A 17,352-nucleotide genomic window follows, 5' to 3' on the forward strand; every position below is an offset into this window, starting at 1 on the left:
AAGGGTAATCAACTGCTGATCACTGCCCAATTCAGTCCTTACTGCCTCAGACTTGCAGCCGTGCCTAAAACTCACAATGTCAAAATGTCCTGTACAGTACCTCTTAACCATTATATTTCACTCTAAACTTCAGCAGGCTATATCAACAAAATATATTTTGAATGCTTTATCACTCATTTTGAAGTCATTATAATTTAACCTTTATTTAACCAGGAAAAGCCCATTGAGACCCAGAGTCTCTTTTTCAAGGGAGACCTGGCCAAGAAGGCAGCAACAATCAATACATTACATAATTAAACATACAACAATACAATACAACAACACGATCCAGCCTAAAAAAACAAACCCCATCAGGTCAAATAAAAAGCCTCTAGTTTCTGAGTACTGCTACAGGGTAAACGTTGGATCACTGAAGTGATGCTGGTGTTGTGACACCCATTAGAAATGTATAATGACCAACTGCCATCCTGTAAACCTCAGGTTATAATGACTATTATTACCGAGTAACAGGACTATTCAGTGGATGCAGTCATACAAAAGCCATAGTACTCGACCAGAAACAGACAGACGTGCTAGTAATGTTTAACTAAGAGTACTGTCGATATTGCCAAAAAATACCACCTTATCATAAGACATATATGGTGGTAACTGTGTGGTGATTATACCTTTTTTCTGTCTGTGAACTGCTCAACAGTTCAACAAGTGAATGTGCAACTGTTTAATTTAACTTTTAGGTTAAATCTTATTGAGACAGATCAAATATACAATGCTGTTTATTTAGAGAAATAGTCAATGTAAGGTGTTTGTCCATCTGTTTAAACTTTTTTTTATTTCATCTTTGGAAAGTCAATAAATGAAATGACTCTAGTCCCGACTTTGTCTGCGTGTGTTTGTTTGAGTTCACTCTCTTTGGGAGTTTTGCTTCCTCCTCACCAGATTCCTTACTTCAGTTCTATTCTCACCCCTTCCCCATCCATCCATCTGTGACAATACTCTATCACTTACTCACTCACTCAGGCTTTGTCCAATGTCCATAAGATAAGGATGGAGTAAACTTTGTACCTTTTTTTATTTGCACTTTTGGGTGTTGTCATCTAAAATTAGAACCAGCTATTGACTTTTCCATCATCTGAAACGTGTACTGTACATACTCGTACACAATATGCTTCTGATCAATTGAGCAAATATTGCATGGAACAGTCAATGCGATGGGCAAACATCACCTTCAATCATTACCTTTCTTTAGAACATTGATTGACTAATTAAATACTAAACCATTGTTCTGATAACACCTGCTTAGTAAAATAATGTTCTGATAAAAATCCCTGGTAAGGTATATATAGCCTCTGACTGTAAAAGCACTTCTACCTGCTATGTGTTGTGCCATAATGTATACTGTGAGCATCTCTTCCCCTTTGTCTTTCTCAGGTCGTTGCGTGATGACACTGAGAGTTTCTCAGATGCAGATGGCAGTCCTCACTGGTGTGGCATCTCCATGACCCAGACCACCCAGACCCAGTCCACCTCCTCGCCCATCAACACCAACGGCAACGCTGCCTCCTCCCCCTCGGAGCCCGGAGCCACCGTCAAATCACTCATCAAGTCCTTTGACACAGCTGTACAGAGTAAGCACAGAACATCCCTCCTTCTCACTCCTTCACACAAGCCTGGCAGACCTGGGTTAAAATATTATTTGTTTTCTTTCAAAGTTATTTGAGTATTTGACTGTACCTCCCTGGGTTGCCAGGTAGGGGGTGGGGTGGTTGGACTATTCCATTGGTTCCAATGTGCCAGGCAAGTTCAGTCAAGCACAGGCACTTTACAGATATCATACCTGACTTGTCTGCACACTAGGAGAACAGCTGGCAGCCTGTCTGTCTGCTTAAGATAGATCTATCATGTCTGTACAGCAGAGGCATGTATGGTCACCTATGGTATGCTCTGCTGTCCATGTGACTGTATTGATTGTGTAGCTCACTAATATATCTACTGCTGTACATATAATTTTTTGTATATATTTTAGATGTATACAGTATACGCATAGATTGCATTTGGATTACTGATACAGTGTTATTTGGGTTGTTCATTGAATTCGTTTTGACATTCCTTGATTTCTTGTTTTCGTTTTTTATTATTTGCGTACTTGTTCGACGGTTTACTGCACTGTTAGGTACTAATAACACAAACATTTAGCTGCACCCGCTATAACATCTGCTAAACTGTGTACGTGACCAATAAACTTTTATTTGAATTGAAAGGAAAGGAATAGGAGGTGTGATTACTCTATAGACTGGCCACAGACAGAGAAAGATGTTTGTTTTGGAGCTGTTATGCTGGTGAATGAGGACCCAAAAGCGACTTAATAGAAACCGAGTCTTTATTCCAGTCTTTAACAAACAATGATACTCCTGGATATTATCCTAGGTAAATCCAAAACAGGAAACTGAAATCCTCTCGTCAGTAGAGAGGAACGACTGGAGACGCGACCACAGACTGCAGGTCGCTTCAGGAAGGCACAGGCCGTAGCTGACATAGACACCTGCTCACACGCAGCATCTGAAGAAGGCAAAAACACGACAGGGCGGAACAAGGACACAGAACAGCAAACATCAAACAAGAATCCGACAAGGACAGAAGCGGAAAACAGAGGGAGAAATAGGGACTCTAATCAGAGGGCAAAATAGGGGACAGGTGTGAAAGAGTAAATGAGGTAGTTAGGAGAATGAGAAACAGCTGGGAGCAGGAACGGAACGATAGAGAGAGAGAGCGAGAGAGGGAGAGAGGGAGGGGGAGAGAGAGGGATAGAAAGAGGGAAAGAACCTAATAAGACCAGCAGAGGGAAGCACAGGGACAAGACATGATGATCAAAGACAAAACATGACAGTACCCCCCCACTCACCGAGCGCCTCCTGGCGCACTCGAGGAGGAACCCTGGCGGCAACGAAGGAAATCATCAATCAACGAACGGTCCAGCACGTCCCGAGATGGAACCCAACTCCTCTCCTCAGGACCGTAACCCTCCCAATCCACTAAGTACTGGTGACCACGTCCCCGAGAACGCATGTCCATGATCTTCCGTACCTTGTAAATAGGTGCGCCCTCGACAAGGACGGGGGGGGGGGAGGGAAGACGAACGGGGGCGCGAAGAAAAGGCTTGACACAGGAGACATGGAAGACAGGGTGGACGCGACGAAGATGTCGCGGAAGAAGCAGTCGCACAGCGACAGGATTGACGACCTGAGAGACACGGAACGGACCAATGAACCGCGGAGTCAACTTGCGAGAAGCTGTCGTAAGGGGAAGGTTACGAGTGGAAAGCCACACTCTCTGACCGCGACAATACCTAGGACTCTTAATCCTACGTTTATTGGCGGCTCTCACAGTCTGCGCCCTGTAACGGCAAAGTGCAGACCTGACCCTCCTCCAGGTGCGCTCACAACGTTGGACAAAAGCCTGAGCGGAGGGAACGCTGGACTCGGCGAGCTGGGACGAGAACAGAGGAGGCTGGTACCCAAGACTACTCTGAAACGGAGATAGCCCGGTAGCAGACGAAGGAAGCGAGTTGTGAGCGTACTCAGCCCAGGGGAGCTGTTCTGCCCAAGACGCAGGGTTTCGAAACGAAAGGCTGCGTAATATGCGACCAATCGACTGATTGGCCCTTTCTGCTTGACCGTTAGACTGGGGATGAAACCCGGAAGAGAGACTGACGGAAGCACCAATCAAACGACAGAACTCCCTCCAAAACTGTGACGTGAATTGCGGGCCTCTGTCTGAAACGGCGTCTAACGGGAGGCCATGAATTCTGAACACATTCTCAATGATGATTTGTGCCGTCTCCTTAGCGGAAGGAAGCTTAGCGAGGGGAATGAAATGTGCCGCCTTAGAGAACCTATCGATAACCGTAAGAATCACAGTCTTCCCCGCAGACGAAGGCAGACCGGTAATAAAGTCTAAGGCGATGTGAGACCATGGTCGAGAAGGAATGGGAAGCGGTCTGAGACGACCGGCAGGAGGAGAGTTACCCGACTTAGTCTGCGCGCAGTCCGAACAAGCAGCCACGAAACGGCGCGTGTCCCGCTCCTGAGTAGGCCACCAAAACCGCTGGCGAATAGAAGCAAGCGTACCCCGAACGCCGGGGTGGCCAGCTAACTTGGCAGAGTGAGCCCACTGAAGAACAGCCAGACGAGTAGAGACAGGAACGAACAGAAGGTTACTAGGACAAGCGCGCGGCGACGCAGTGTGAGTGAGTGCTTGCTTTACCTGTCTCTCAATTCCCCAGACAGTCAACCCGACAACACGCCCTTCAGGGAGAATCCCCTCGGGGTCGGTAGAAGCCACAGAAGAACTAAAGAGACGGGATAAGGCATCAGGCTTGGTGTTCTTATTTCCCGGGCGATAGGAAATCACGAACTCGAAACGAGCGAAAAACAACGCCCAACGAGCTTGACGTGCATTAAGTCGTTTGGCAGAACGGATGTACTCAAGGTTCTTATGGTCAGTCCAAACGACAAAAGGGACGGTCGCCCCCTCCAACCACTGTCGCCATTCGCCTATGGCTAAGCGGATGGCGAGCAGTTCGCGGTTACCCACATCATAGTTGCGTTCCGATGGCGACAGGCGATGAGAAAAGTAAGCGCAAGGATGGACCTTATCGTCAGAATGGAAGCGCTGGGACAGAATGGCTCCCACGCCCACCTCTGAAGCGTCAACCTCGACAATGAATTGTTTAGTGACGTCAGGAGTAACAAGGATAGGGGCGGAAGTAAAACGCTTCTTGAGGAGATCAAAAGCTCCCTGGGCGGAACCGGACCACTTAAAGCAAGTCTTGACAGAAGTCAGAGCTGTGAGAGGGGCAGCCACCTGACCGAAATTACGAATGAAACGCCGATAGAAATTAGCGAAACCGAGAAAGCGCTGCAACTCGACACGTGACTTAGGAACGGGCCAATCGCTGACAGCCTGGACCTTAGCGGGATCCATCTGAATGCCTTCAGCGGAAATAACAGAACCGAGAAATGTGACAGAGGAGACATGAAAGGCGCACTTCTCAGCCTTCACGTAGAGACAATTCTCTAAAAGGCGCTGGAGTACACGTCGAACGTGCTGAACATGAATCTCGAGTGACGGTGAAAAAATCAGGATATCGTCAAGGTAAACGAAAACAAAGATGTTCAGCATGTCTCTCAGTACATCATTAACTAATGCCTGAAAGACAGCTGGAGCATTAGCGAGACCGAACGGCAGAACCCGGTATTCAAAATGCCCTAACGGAGTGTTAAACGCCGTTTTCCACTCGTCCCCCTCTCTGATGCGTACGAGATGGTAAGCGTTACGAAGGTCCAACTTAGTAAAGAACCTGGCTCCCTGCAGAATCTCGAAGGCTGACGACATAAGGGGAAGCGGATAACGATTCTTAACCGTTATGTCATTCAGCCCTCGATAATCCACGCAGGGGCGCAGAGTACCGTCCTTCTTCTTAACAAAGAAAAACCCCGCTCCGGCGGGAGAGGAAGAAGGCACCACGGTACCGGCGTCGAGAGAAACAGACAGATAATCCTCGAGAGCCTTACGTTCGGGAGCCGACAGAGAGTATAGTCTACCCCGAGGGGGAGTGGTCCCCGGAAGGAGATCAATACAACAATCATACGACCGGTGAGGAGGAAGAGAGTTGGCTCTGGACCGACTGAAGACCGTGCGCAGATCATGATATTCCTCCGGCACTCCTGTCAAATCACCAGGTTCCTCCTGAGTAGAGGGGACAGAAGAAACAGGAGGGATAGCAGACATTAAACACTTCACATGACAAGAAACGTTCCAGGATAGGATAGAATTACTAGACCAATTAATAGAAGGATTATGACATACTAGCCAGGGATGACCCAAAACAACAGGTGTAAAAGGTGAACGAAAAATCAAAAAGGAAATGGTCTCACTGTGGTTACCAGATACTGTGAGGGTTAAAGGTAGTGTCTCACATCTGATACTGGGGAGAAGACTACCATCTAAGGCGAACATGGGCGTGGGCTTCCCTAACTGTCTGAGAGGAATGTCATGTTTCCGAGCCCATGCTTCGTCCATAAAACAACCCTCAGCCCCAGAGTCTATCAAGGCACTGCAGGAAGCAGCCGAACCGGTCCAGCGTAGATGGACCGACAAGGTAGTACAGGATCTTGATGGAGAGACCTGAGTAGTAGCGCTCACCAGTAGCCCTCCGCTTACTGATGAGCTCTGGCTTTTACTGGACATGACATGACAAAATGTCCAGCAGAACCGCAATAGAGGCAAAGGCGGTTGGTGATTCTCCGTTCCCTCTCCTTAGTCGAGATGCGAATACCTCCCAGCTGCATGGGCTCAGTCACTGAGCCGGTGGGAGGAGATGGTTGAGATGCGGAGAGGGGAAACACCGTTAACGCGAGCTCTCTTCCACGAGCTCGGTGACGAAGATCTACCCGTCGTTCTATGCGGATGGCGAGTGCAATCAAAGAGTCCACGCTGGAAGGAACCTCCCGGGAGAGAATCTCATCCTTAACCTCAGCGTGGAGTCCCTCCAGAAAACGAGCGAGCAACGCCGGCTCGTTCCAGTCACTGGATGCAGCAAGAGTGCGAAACTCTATAGAGTAATCCGTTATGGATCGATCACCTTGACATAGGGAAGCCAGGGCCCTGGAAGCCTCCTTCCCAAAAACTGAACGATCAAAAACCCGTATCATCTCCTCTTTAAAGTTCTGATAAACGTTAGAACACTCAGCCCTTGCCTCCCAGATAGCTGTGCCCCACTCCCGAGCCCGACCAGTAAGGAGTGATATGACGTAAGCGATCCGAGCTCTCTCTCTTGAGTATGTGTTGGGCTGGAGAGAGAACACAATATCACACTGGGTGAGAAAGGAGCGACACTCAGTGGGCTGCCCAGAGTAACATGGTGGGTTATTAACCCTAGGTTCCGGAGACTCGGAAGACCAGGAAGTAGCTGGTGGCACGAGACGAAGACTCTGAAACTGTCCTGAGAGATTGGAGACCTGAGCGGACAGGGTCTCAACGGCATGACGAGCAGCAGACAATTCCTGCTCGTGTCTGCCGAGCATTGCTCCCTGGATCTCGACGGCAGTGTTGCGAGAATCCGTAGTCGCTGGGTCCATTCTCGGTCGGATTCTTCTGTTATGCTGGTGAATGAGGACCCAAAAGCGACTTAATAGAAACCGAGTCTTTATTCCAGTCTTTAACAAACAATGATACTCCTGGATATTATCCTAGGTAAATCCAAAACAGGAAACTGAAATCCTCTCGTCAGTAGAGAGGAACGACTGGAGACGCGACCACAGACTGCAGGTCGCTTCAGGAAGGCACAGGCCGTAGCTGACATAGACACCTGCTCACACGCAGCATCTGAAGAAGGCAAAAACACGACAGGGCGGAACAAGGACACAGAACAGCAAACATCAAACAAGAATCCGACAAGGACAGAAGCGGAAAACAGAGGGAGAAATAGGGACTCTAATCAGAGGGCAAAATAGGGGACAGGTGTGAAAGAGTAAATGAGGTAGTTAGGAGAATGAGAAACAGCTGGGAGCAGGAACGGAACGATAGAGAGAGAGAGCGAGAGAGGGAGAGAGGGAGGGGGAGAGAGAGGGATAGAAAGAGGGAAAGAACCTAATAAGACCAGCAGAGGGAAGCACAGGGACAAGACATGATGATCAAAGACAAAACATGACAGGAGCGATCTGCTGTCTCTTGTATCATCAAGGAGATAAACTCAGCAAAAAAATAAACATCCTCTCACTGTCAACTGCGTTTATTTTCAGAAAAATTTACATGTGTAAATATTTGTATGAACATAACAAGATTCAACAACTGAGACATAAACTGAACAAGTTCCACAGACATGTGACTAACCGAAATGGAATAATCTATCCCTGAACAAAGGGGGGGTCAAAATCAAAATTGACAGTCAGTATCTGGTGGGGCCACCAGCTGCATTAAGTACTGCAGTGCATCTCCTCCAAGTGCTCTGCACCAGATTTGCCAGTTCTTGCTGTGAGATGTTACTCTTCCACCAAGGCACCAGCAAGTTCCCGGACATTTCTGGGGGGAATGGCCCTAGCCCTCACCCTCCGATCCAGCAGGTCCCAGACGTGCTCAATGGGATTGAGATCCGGGCTCTTCGCTGGCCGAGGCAGAACACTGACATTCCTGTCTTGCAGGAAATCACACACAGAACGAGCAGTATGGCTGGTGGCATTGTCATGCTGGAGGGTCATGTCAGGATGAGCCTGCAGGAAGAGTACCACATGAGAGAGGAGGATGTCTTCCCTGTAACGCACAGCGTTGAGATTGCCTGCAATGACAACAAGCTCAGTCCGATGATGCTGTGACACACCAGACCATGACGGACCCTCCACCTCCAAATCGCTCCAGCTCCAGAGTACAGGTCTCGGTGTAACGCTCATTCCTTCGACGATAAACGCGAATCCGACCATCACCCCTGGTGAGACAAAACCGTGACTCGTCAGTGAAGAGCACATTTTGCCAGTCCTGTCTGGTCCAGCGACTGTGGGTTTGTGCCCATAGGCGATGTTGTTGCCGGTGATGTCTGGTGAGGACCTGCCTTAGAACAGGCCTACAAGCCCTCAGTCCAGCCTCTCTCAGCCTATTGTGGACAGTTTGAGCACTGATGGAAAGATTGTGCGTTCCCGGTGTAACTCGGGCAGTTGTTTGCATCCTGTACCTGTCCCGCAGGTGTGATGTTCGGATGTACCGATCCTGTGCAGGTGTTGTTACACATGGTCTGCCACTGCGAGGATGATCAGCTGTCCGTCCTGTCTCCCTGTAGTGCTGTCTTAGGCGTCTCACAGTACGGACATTGCAATTTATTGCCCTGGCCACATCTGCAGTCCTCATGCCTCCTTGCAGCATGCCTAATGCACGTTCACGCAGATGAGCAGGGACCCTTGGCATCTTTCTTTTGGTGTTTTTCAGAGTCAGTAGAAAGGCCTCTTTAGTGTCCTAAGTTTTCATAACTGTGACCTTAATTTATGGTTCATTGAACAAGCATGGGAAACAGTGTTTAAACCCTTTACAATGAAGATATGTGAAGTTATTTGGATTTTTACGAATTTGTCTTTGAAAGACAGGGTCCTGAAAAAGGGCTGTTTCTTTTTTTGCTGAGTTTATGAATGAAACATGTGGCCTGTAAATTACGCAGGATGTCAGGCCGAGGGGATGGCTGCTGAGGGGAAACTTTCCTTGTTTAGCAGCAGTGATAGAGAAGGAACCCTTGCCTGTTACATCATAGCTTAAAAGCTTAAACAGCCTAACCTTAGAGGTCTAATTGCTTAACAGGGTAAGCAGATACAGTGATAGGACTCCATGGAACATCACCATGGAATACGGTATACAATGAATCACTTTCAATTTCCAATTAAATAGCTACCCGTGGCTAATGCACACTCATGTGTTGGGCCTTGCAGATGGACCTGGTCCTGGACACACGGTACAAATGCACTCCTCACCTAGAAGCCCTCTGAGTGGGATCCCTGTCCGCACAGCACCCGCAGCTGCTGTCTCCCCCATCCAGGTACAGTACAGGCCCTCTTCAATATGGACTACAACAGGGTTACCCAGTAGGCGGGGACATAAAAGACTGTAAAATCACCTCAAAGTGATTTTAATTAGGGAAATTGTCACATACACCGGATAGGTGCAGTGAAATGTGTTGTTTTACAGGGTTAGCCATAGTAGTGCGGCACCCCTGGAGCAAATTAGGGTTAAGTGCCTTGCTCAAGGGCACATCAACAGATTTTCACATAGTCGGCTCGGGTATTCAAAACAGCAACCTTTCGGATATTGGCCCAACGCTCTAACTGCTAAGCTACCTGCCGCCTCTAAATAGAGAAATAAATAGAAAATTATAATATAATAATAATTATAATGTAAATAGAGAAACATATGTGATCGTATCCCAATGTAATCAAGGTTTGAAATAAATTTGCAGTGAACAAATTATTCATAACTATGTTCCGACCTACGAATTGTGGACCCCTGGACTAAAATATCAACCAATCTGTTATAGGGCTCCTGAGTGGCGCAGCGGTCTAAGGCACTGCATCTCAGTGCTAGAGGTGTCAATACAGACCCTGGTTCAATTCCAGGCTGTATCACAACCGGCCGTGATTGGGAGTCTCGTAGGGCGGCGCACAATTGGGCCAGTGTCGTCCGGGTTAGGGTTGGGCCGGGGTAGGCCGTCATTGTAAAATAAGAATTTGTTCTTCACTGACTTGCCTAGTTATATATATTTTTTTAATCTGTTTATTACCGACTTAAATGTATAAAGCTTTTGTAAAGCCTTTTAAATATATTATAACCATTACTAATAATGTAAAGTGTTATGAGTTTGGTTGTCACTTTTTGTTTATCATCATGTGTAGGACATGATATAATTTTTTTGTTTGTTTTTGTTTCTGTAGAGGCATTCGTCTATCAAACCGCTCTCAAAGACACTGGAGAAAAGGATTAACCATGGAGATTTCTCTCATTCAGGTACGTGACACTGTAGAGAGAGCAAGTATAAAAGTATCACAGATACTGTATATATATATATATTTGTAAAACACCAATTAGATTAAAAACGCTTCTTTATCATTGAAACCAACACATTCTGGCATCTTGCCTTCATCAGCACATTTGAGTAACTACAAACAGTCACATCCTTTGCACATCCTCCTTCCCCCTCTACCTCCCCCGTCCCTGATTCCTGTGTTTCCCAGATAAGTATGGGGGCTCTGGGGATGAGCTGAAGCCCAGCAGCCTTATGAGGAAGAGTCCTTCCCTGGAGTCGGTCATCAAGTCCCCAGCAACCTTCAGCAGCCGCAGCCACTCCATGAGATACAACAAGAACAACAGCAAGCTCAGGTGGGCCCTCCTCACCTCAGATTTAGAGAAAGAGACCACACAACTACAGTGACCACAGAAACATACACACATGTATCACTTGTAACATCACACATCATCACCGGTTCAAACACATACAGTAGATCAGGGGTTCCCAACTTTTCCTGGGGGGTCGCGGGACCTTCCATGATTTGAGGGGTAAACAAACTATTATTATTTGTATTTTTTTTATCGCCTTTATATAAACCGATCAATAACGACACATAACCCTGCGATGCTTTAGGCTAGAAACAAGAGGTAAACTGCCTGAGGTAGACGTGACTGCACATGGGGAGATCTTTGGTTTGTCTCTATCACATTCAGAAGCTGAGCTATGACCTAGTCAAGGAATATTACATTTTTTACTTTGCTTGGGAAGTAATGTTAAACAATGTGTGACTGTCACTATTTTTATTTTATTTAATTAACTAGGCAAGTCAGTTAAGAACAAATTCTTATTTTGAATGACGGCCTAGGAACAGTGTGTTAACCTTGCCTTGTTCAGAGCAGAACGACAGACTTGTACCTTGGTGATTTGAACTTGCAACCTTTCGGTTACTCATCCAACGCTCTAACCACTAGGCTACGCTGCCCCACTATCAATTGATCTATTCACTTTCTGTAAAAGATTGAGTGTTCATATAAATTCTAATATTAAAACATATTTGGTAGTGGAATAACATTTGGGGAAATCCGGTCTTGACTTTGTGTTCCTTATCCATAATTATTAATATTAATATTATTATCATTAAACAGCCTATCTAAAATATGTCATGAGTCTTGTTAAACTACGTAGAATGGCAGGAAATGAGCTTCAAAACAACACATTTTCCTAGGTCCCTTAAATGAAACAAAATCAAGTGTGACATACAAATGTGAAAACGGGGTCCCTGGGGAATACAATGTTGGGAACACTTGTACTAGATGCGGTGTTTCCGTTGCAGTCATCTTGCTGTGGCGCTACGCCACGGGAAAATCGTTGCCTCCACGCCCCAAAAATAAGGAACATGAAAAAATATTTCTGCCACGGCGCACTTCGAAGATGCTATAACAGTCCACATTTACTTATCCTCTGCAAACAAAACGAGTAATGAATAGAAAAATCGGACGCCCCATAGTAGAATAGCTTATCTATTTACCTATTCTGGTGACATAAAGTGGTTTCTGTGAGAGGTACAGTCGGGGGGGTGTTACCCCGGGTGGTAGGTTACCCTAACAGGTAGGCTACCCTAACAGGTAGGCCTACATTATATTCACTGTTTATGCAAGTTTTTTGGTACATAAAATGAATCAATAGGAGCCTAACTAGTTAAAATATCACATTTGATTAGCTATATGCATGGTCCAACAAACTTTCATACATATTCATACTGAGAGATCTTAACAGTCATGGTGTTAGTCATACTATTCACTATTAGATCAGTGACAAGCTGGCAGAGTGTTGATCATACTGTATCTATCACCGAATTGCCCCAGTTTTTACTGACTGTTATGTCCTAAATGGCACCCTATTCCCTATATTGTGCACTACTTTCAACCAGAGCCCATAGGGCTTTGGTCAAAAATAGTGCACTATATAGGGAATATGGTGCCATTTGGGACGTACAAACTGACTGAATCCCATGGCTTGATACTGAGAGTCCCGAGAGCCTTCTGTTCTGGTGTGCTATACACAGTAGAAGTAAACTTGGAAGAGATGAGTCAGAGAGAAATGTTAAATAAACAACAGATTACATTTGTTGTGACTACCGAACTCAAGCTTTATTAAGCATAATAAGTCTCCCTTCAGACCTCTTTCTGTTTTCTCAACCCAGCCATCAAACAATACTTTAGATGAAGGAACCAATCTATCTGTTCAGACTGTTAGAGTATGTATCTGGTCAATATGTCAGTGTATTATGTTTGTTGTTTATAACAGTGTGTTATATGTGAAAATGTGATTGTATTATAAATTGTATTTGAATGTTTATAGAATCTTGGAAGATTCGTCCAAATGAGGACTAAATTAAAATACATTTATAATAAAATCAAAATCTCTCAAAAACAATCACTTCAATACAGGAGATACATCGCATATGTTTACGGTCACATAGTTTTTCATTGTTTATCTAGAGCTAATGACATACATGCATAATTAATGTGATATCGAGGGTGACCCAATGTCCTACTATTAAACTCTCAACACACACACACACACACAACACACAAACACTAGATTGTCTAGATCTCTACATTGTCACGGACACAAACAAGTATGTGAAATTTTTTGTTGCTCCTCAAATGTGTTTATATTTGGTATTGTTTTCGCAACTGTATGTCACCAGTGAATTCATACACTGGCTTTTAAAAAGCAACATTTGTTATGACAATTCCCGATTCCCCAAGCTCTAGTATGTCGTAACATGATGAAATAAACTAAATGTTTTAGTGTTTAAACTGGACCATGTAGCTCAGTGCGACCAAGGACTCTTTATGTTCCCATGGCCAAAGAGACTACTAGCTTTCATTATGACAGCCCAGGAGATCACATCAGCGACAGGGTGTGTGTGTGTGTGTGTGTGTGTGTGTGTGTGTGTGTGTGTGTGTGTGTGTGTGTGTGTGTGTGTGTGTGTGTGTGTGTGTGTGTGCCTGCGTGCGTATGCCTGCGTGCGTATGCCTGCGTGCGTATGCCTGCGTGCGTATGCCTGCGTGAGTGCATGCATGCATATTTACTGTATGTGAGGTTGATGTAAGGTTAATGAAGACCCAACACACAGGTCAGATGCCATAACCTTTGTTTCCCTCACTGTCCATGGCTGCGGTGTCTTTCCGCGGTGTCAGTGTGGAAAGAAAGGACCCCTTGGCTGCACTGGCGCGGGAGTATGGGGGATCTAAGAGGAACGCTCTACTGAAGTGGTGCCAGAAGAAAACAGAAGGCTATCCGGTAAGGGCCCTGGGTCAGAGACCTGTCTCAATACATAACCCTATCAAATTCCTCTTTCTTTCTCTCGCTTTCTCTCTCCCCATCTTTCTGACCCTCTCACTCTCTCTCCTCTCTCTCTGCCTCTCTCTCTCTCCTTTCTCCCTCTTTTTCTCTTTTGCTATCTCTCTCTCTCTCTCGCTAGATATCAGGCATATGTCATGCAGGCCATACTGTGCAGTGAATGTTCCAAGGTTTAGTGGGGAACACTTTAGTATAGGAAAACCCATCTTAAGATACTATGATCTTATTAGTCGCACATTGAGACAGATTATGAAGAATCTCTTTCTTGTTTAACTTGCTCTTTATTAAATACAAATAAATTATTACATTTATTTAATGTCTTTATTATGACTAACAATGAGGTTATTAAAGATTGGCCAATAACACATGACTTATAATGTTAGAATAAAAACACAAGTAATAAAGGCCTAATATATAACTAATAAGACCAAATAAAAGCCTTATATATAGCTAATAAGACCAAATAAAGGCCTAATATATAGCTAACAAGACCAAATAAAGGCCTAATAGCTAGTAATATACACACTTACAAGCAACAAATTAGTGACTTATTTAAATGTGCACGTATTTATAAAGTGTTACCCAAGGCTTTATACTATAAACTGTGCTTCTCATTGGAACATGTTGGCTTAAAGAGCATATTGAGGTTTTAGGCTGTTTTTACATAATAATCTGCTGTGTTTACACACAGACAAACCCTCACCTCACCTGTCCTCACTGTGTGGACATAAGATGATATCATTAATGTCAGCAAATCATCCTCAATGCAAAGGGATCCAGTACAAAGAATACAGTGGGACGTGTGGATGTGTGTGAGGGGGGGCGTGTCAGAGCAGACACATAAGTCAGCGTGCATGAGTGAGTGCATTTGTGTCTGTATGAATGTTATTATGTCTACGTGTTCCCTTTCTAGGCCCACGTTCACCTGGTTTAGCCCTCCACTAATAGCCTGTTTAAGGAGTCCATTAAACACAGTGGGATTACTGGGATTACTGATTGTACATCATGTGTGAGGGCCAGCTAATGCCACTAACACTGGTAAACAAAGGCTAAGAAAGGAGGGTCGGGGTCTGCCTGGTCTCTGCACTGTTCTCCCTCTTAGCTAAATTCCATCGCAGTATGGGGTGTGCTAGCTAGCTTACAGTAACACCAAGGCTGCGACTGAAATGGCACCCTATTCCCTATGTATTGCACTACATAGGGAATAGGGTGCCATTTCGGGCTAAGCCCAACACCACTACTCTACTTAGCCTAACAATGGCATTGTCCAAGGGTTTCAGTTCAATGAAATGACAGACTGCTGTACTTTGCTCAACCAAGCACACAGGTCAATAAGGGTATTAAAACTTCTTAAGGATCGGTGTTCTGCTAGCGGGACAACTTCCGGTGAAACTGGTGGGCGCGCAATTCAAATAAATAATCATAAATATTATGGATTTTAAACATTTAGGTACATATAATTGTCTTATATCGGCTGAAAGCTTAAATTCTTGTTAATCTAACTGCAGTGTCCAATTTACAGTAGCTATTACAGCGAAAACATGCCATGCGATTGTTTGAGGACGGCGCCCCACATCAAAATATTTTTCCACCAGCTCAGGTTTCATACATTCACATATAACGATTAAATATTCACTTACTTTTTGAAAATATTCCTCTGATTTGTCATCCAAAGGGTCCCAGCTACAACATGTAGGGTCGTTTTGTTAGATAAAATCCTTCTTTATATCCCAAAAAGTCAGTTTAGTTGGCGCCATCGATTTGAGTAATCCACTCGTTCAACTTGCAGAGAAAGGAATCTGAAAATGTACCCCTAAACATTGTTTCAACAAGTCAAAATACATTTGTATTTACTCCTCAGACACCCTAAAATGTAATCAAACTATAATATTTATTTCGGAAAGAAGTATGTTCAATAGGAAACCGATTTTAGCAGGTGCGTAATGTCTTCATGGGGCGCACAAACACGAATTTCCAAGACTGTGTCCTTCTAAAACTGATATTTCTTATTAGTTTTTGAAGTCACAAGCCTGAAACCTTGAACATAGACTGCTGACACCTTGTGGAAGCCATAGGAATTGCATCCAGGGAGCTAATTTTCAATATGACCTTTCTCTTGAATTTCTAAGAGGACGGTCTCTCTCAAAAAAAACATTCTGGTTGGTTTTCTCCTACCATATCTATTGTGTTATATTCTCCTACATTATTTTAACAGTTCTACAAACTTCAAAGTGTTTTCTTTCCAATGGTACCAATTATATACATATCCTAGCTTCAGGGCCTGAGCTACAGGCAGTTTACTTTTGGCACGTCATTCAGACAGGAGGTGGAGAAAAAGGGGCCTATCCCTAATTAAGACAAGGTTAAAGGTGACTAAAAATAGACTAGCTTTAAATGATTGAATGAGTTGTTGGATCAATAGAGATCTTGTTTTTAGGCATGTTGGGTGGTGAAATGAGTCATCCCTCCACCCTGTCCTCTGTTGCCATGGTACCTCGTTCATAATTCTGACTCACTGCTGATGTTCCTAAGACACTGCAAATCCACTGTGATGAAAACAGCCAACCTTGATAGTTACAGTAGATACGTTTATTTGTCTAGCACACCAACTGAATGGACTCTACTGTACAATGGCTGTATTTGCAGCTACGCTCTCCTTTAACTGGGAGATGGACATGGTCTCCATCTTGATGGACTGCTTATCTGATCGTTTCCTTCATACACAAACTGAATGGTATATAGCTGTGGGGTATTCATTTTAGTCAACGCTCTTATCCAGAGCAATTAGGGTTACGTGACTTGCTCAATGGCACATCGACAGCTTTTCACCTAGTCGGCTCGGGGATTCGAACCTTTCGGTTACTGGCCCAACGGTCTTAACCGCTAGGCTACCTCCCGTTTCAGTCATTGGCACCTACTGGTATTCTATGGTCTACTTTTACACTCAGTGGTTCTGCTGAGGAGAATAATCATTCTCTGGTTTCTGGAATGCAATAAGAGGCTTTGGCTAATAGCTGAATGAGAATTTATTTCAGTACATGGAATGAATAGGCTCTGAGGTGACTGTTACAGTATATGATGATGCGTAATTTCCATGTGAGCATCCATGTGTTTGAATTCCTCCTCAGATTGTGGGTCCGGTGGTTTAACACACCAGATATTTTTAGGGGGAACGTGACAAAACTTGTGAACGGCTGTACAACACGTGTGAGATGCTCAATCACATTAACAATGAGTGTTGCATAATACTGCAGAAACATCCATGTGTTTTTGTGTCAGGACAACAGCCGTCCATGTCTAAATAATTAATTAATTATTGAATTAATTCATTAATCTGTATTTGATGCCATGGGCATCAGATTCGAGCTCTAAAATTACATTCCATCTCATGGCACATCCCAGTAGTAGGAACAGATATGGCCACAGGCCTTCTCTGACGACACCAA

General features: G+C 44.6%; 1 protein-coding gene across 1 annotated transcript in view; it reads left to right on the forward strand.

The window, feature by feature from the left end:
• Positions 1-17,352, forward strand: part of specc1 (sperm antigen with calponin homology and coiled-coil domains 1) — a 98,454-nt gene that overhangs the window by 39,645 nt on the left and 41,457 nt on the right. Inside the window, exons 6-10 of the mRNA XM_038975597.1 lie at positions 1,429-1,625; positions 9,465-9,571; positions 10,461-10,533; positions 10,761-10,905; positions 13,744-13,846. Coding sequence (XP_038831525.1) covers positions 1,429-1,625; positions 9,465-9,571; positions 10,461-10,533; positions 10,761-10,905; positions 13,744-13,846 — 625 coding nt within the window. The remainder of the gene's footprint in view (positions 1-1,428; positions 1,626-9,464; positions 9,572-10,460; positions 10,534-10,760; positions 10,906-13,743; positions 13,847-17,352) is intronic.

The sequence above is a fragment of the Salvelinus namaycush genome, chromosome 3, assembly GCF_016432855.1.
Source record: "Salvelinus namaycush isolate Seneca chromosome 3, SaNama_1.0, whole genome shotgun sequence".
Classification (NCBI taxonomy): domain Eukaryota; kingdom Metazoa; phylum Chordata; class Actinopteri; order Salmoniformes; family Salmonidae; genus Salvelinus; species Salvelinus namaycush.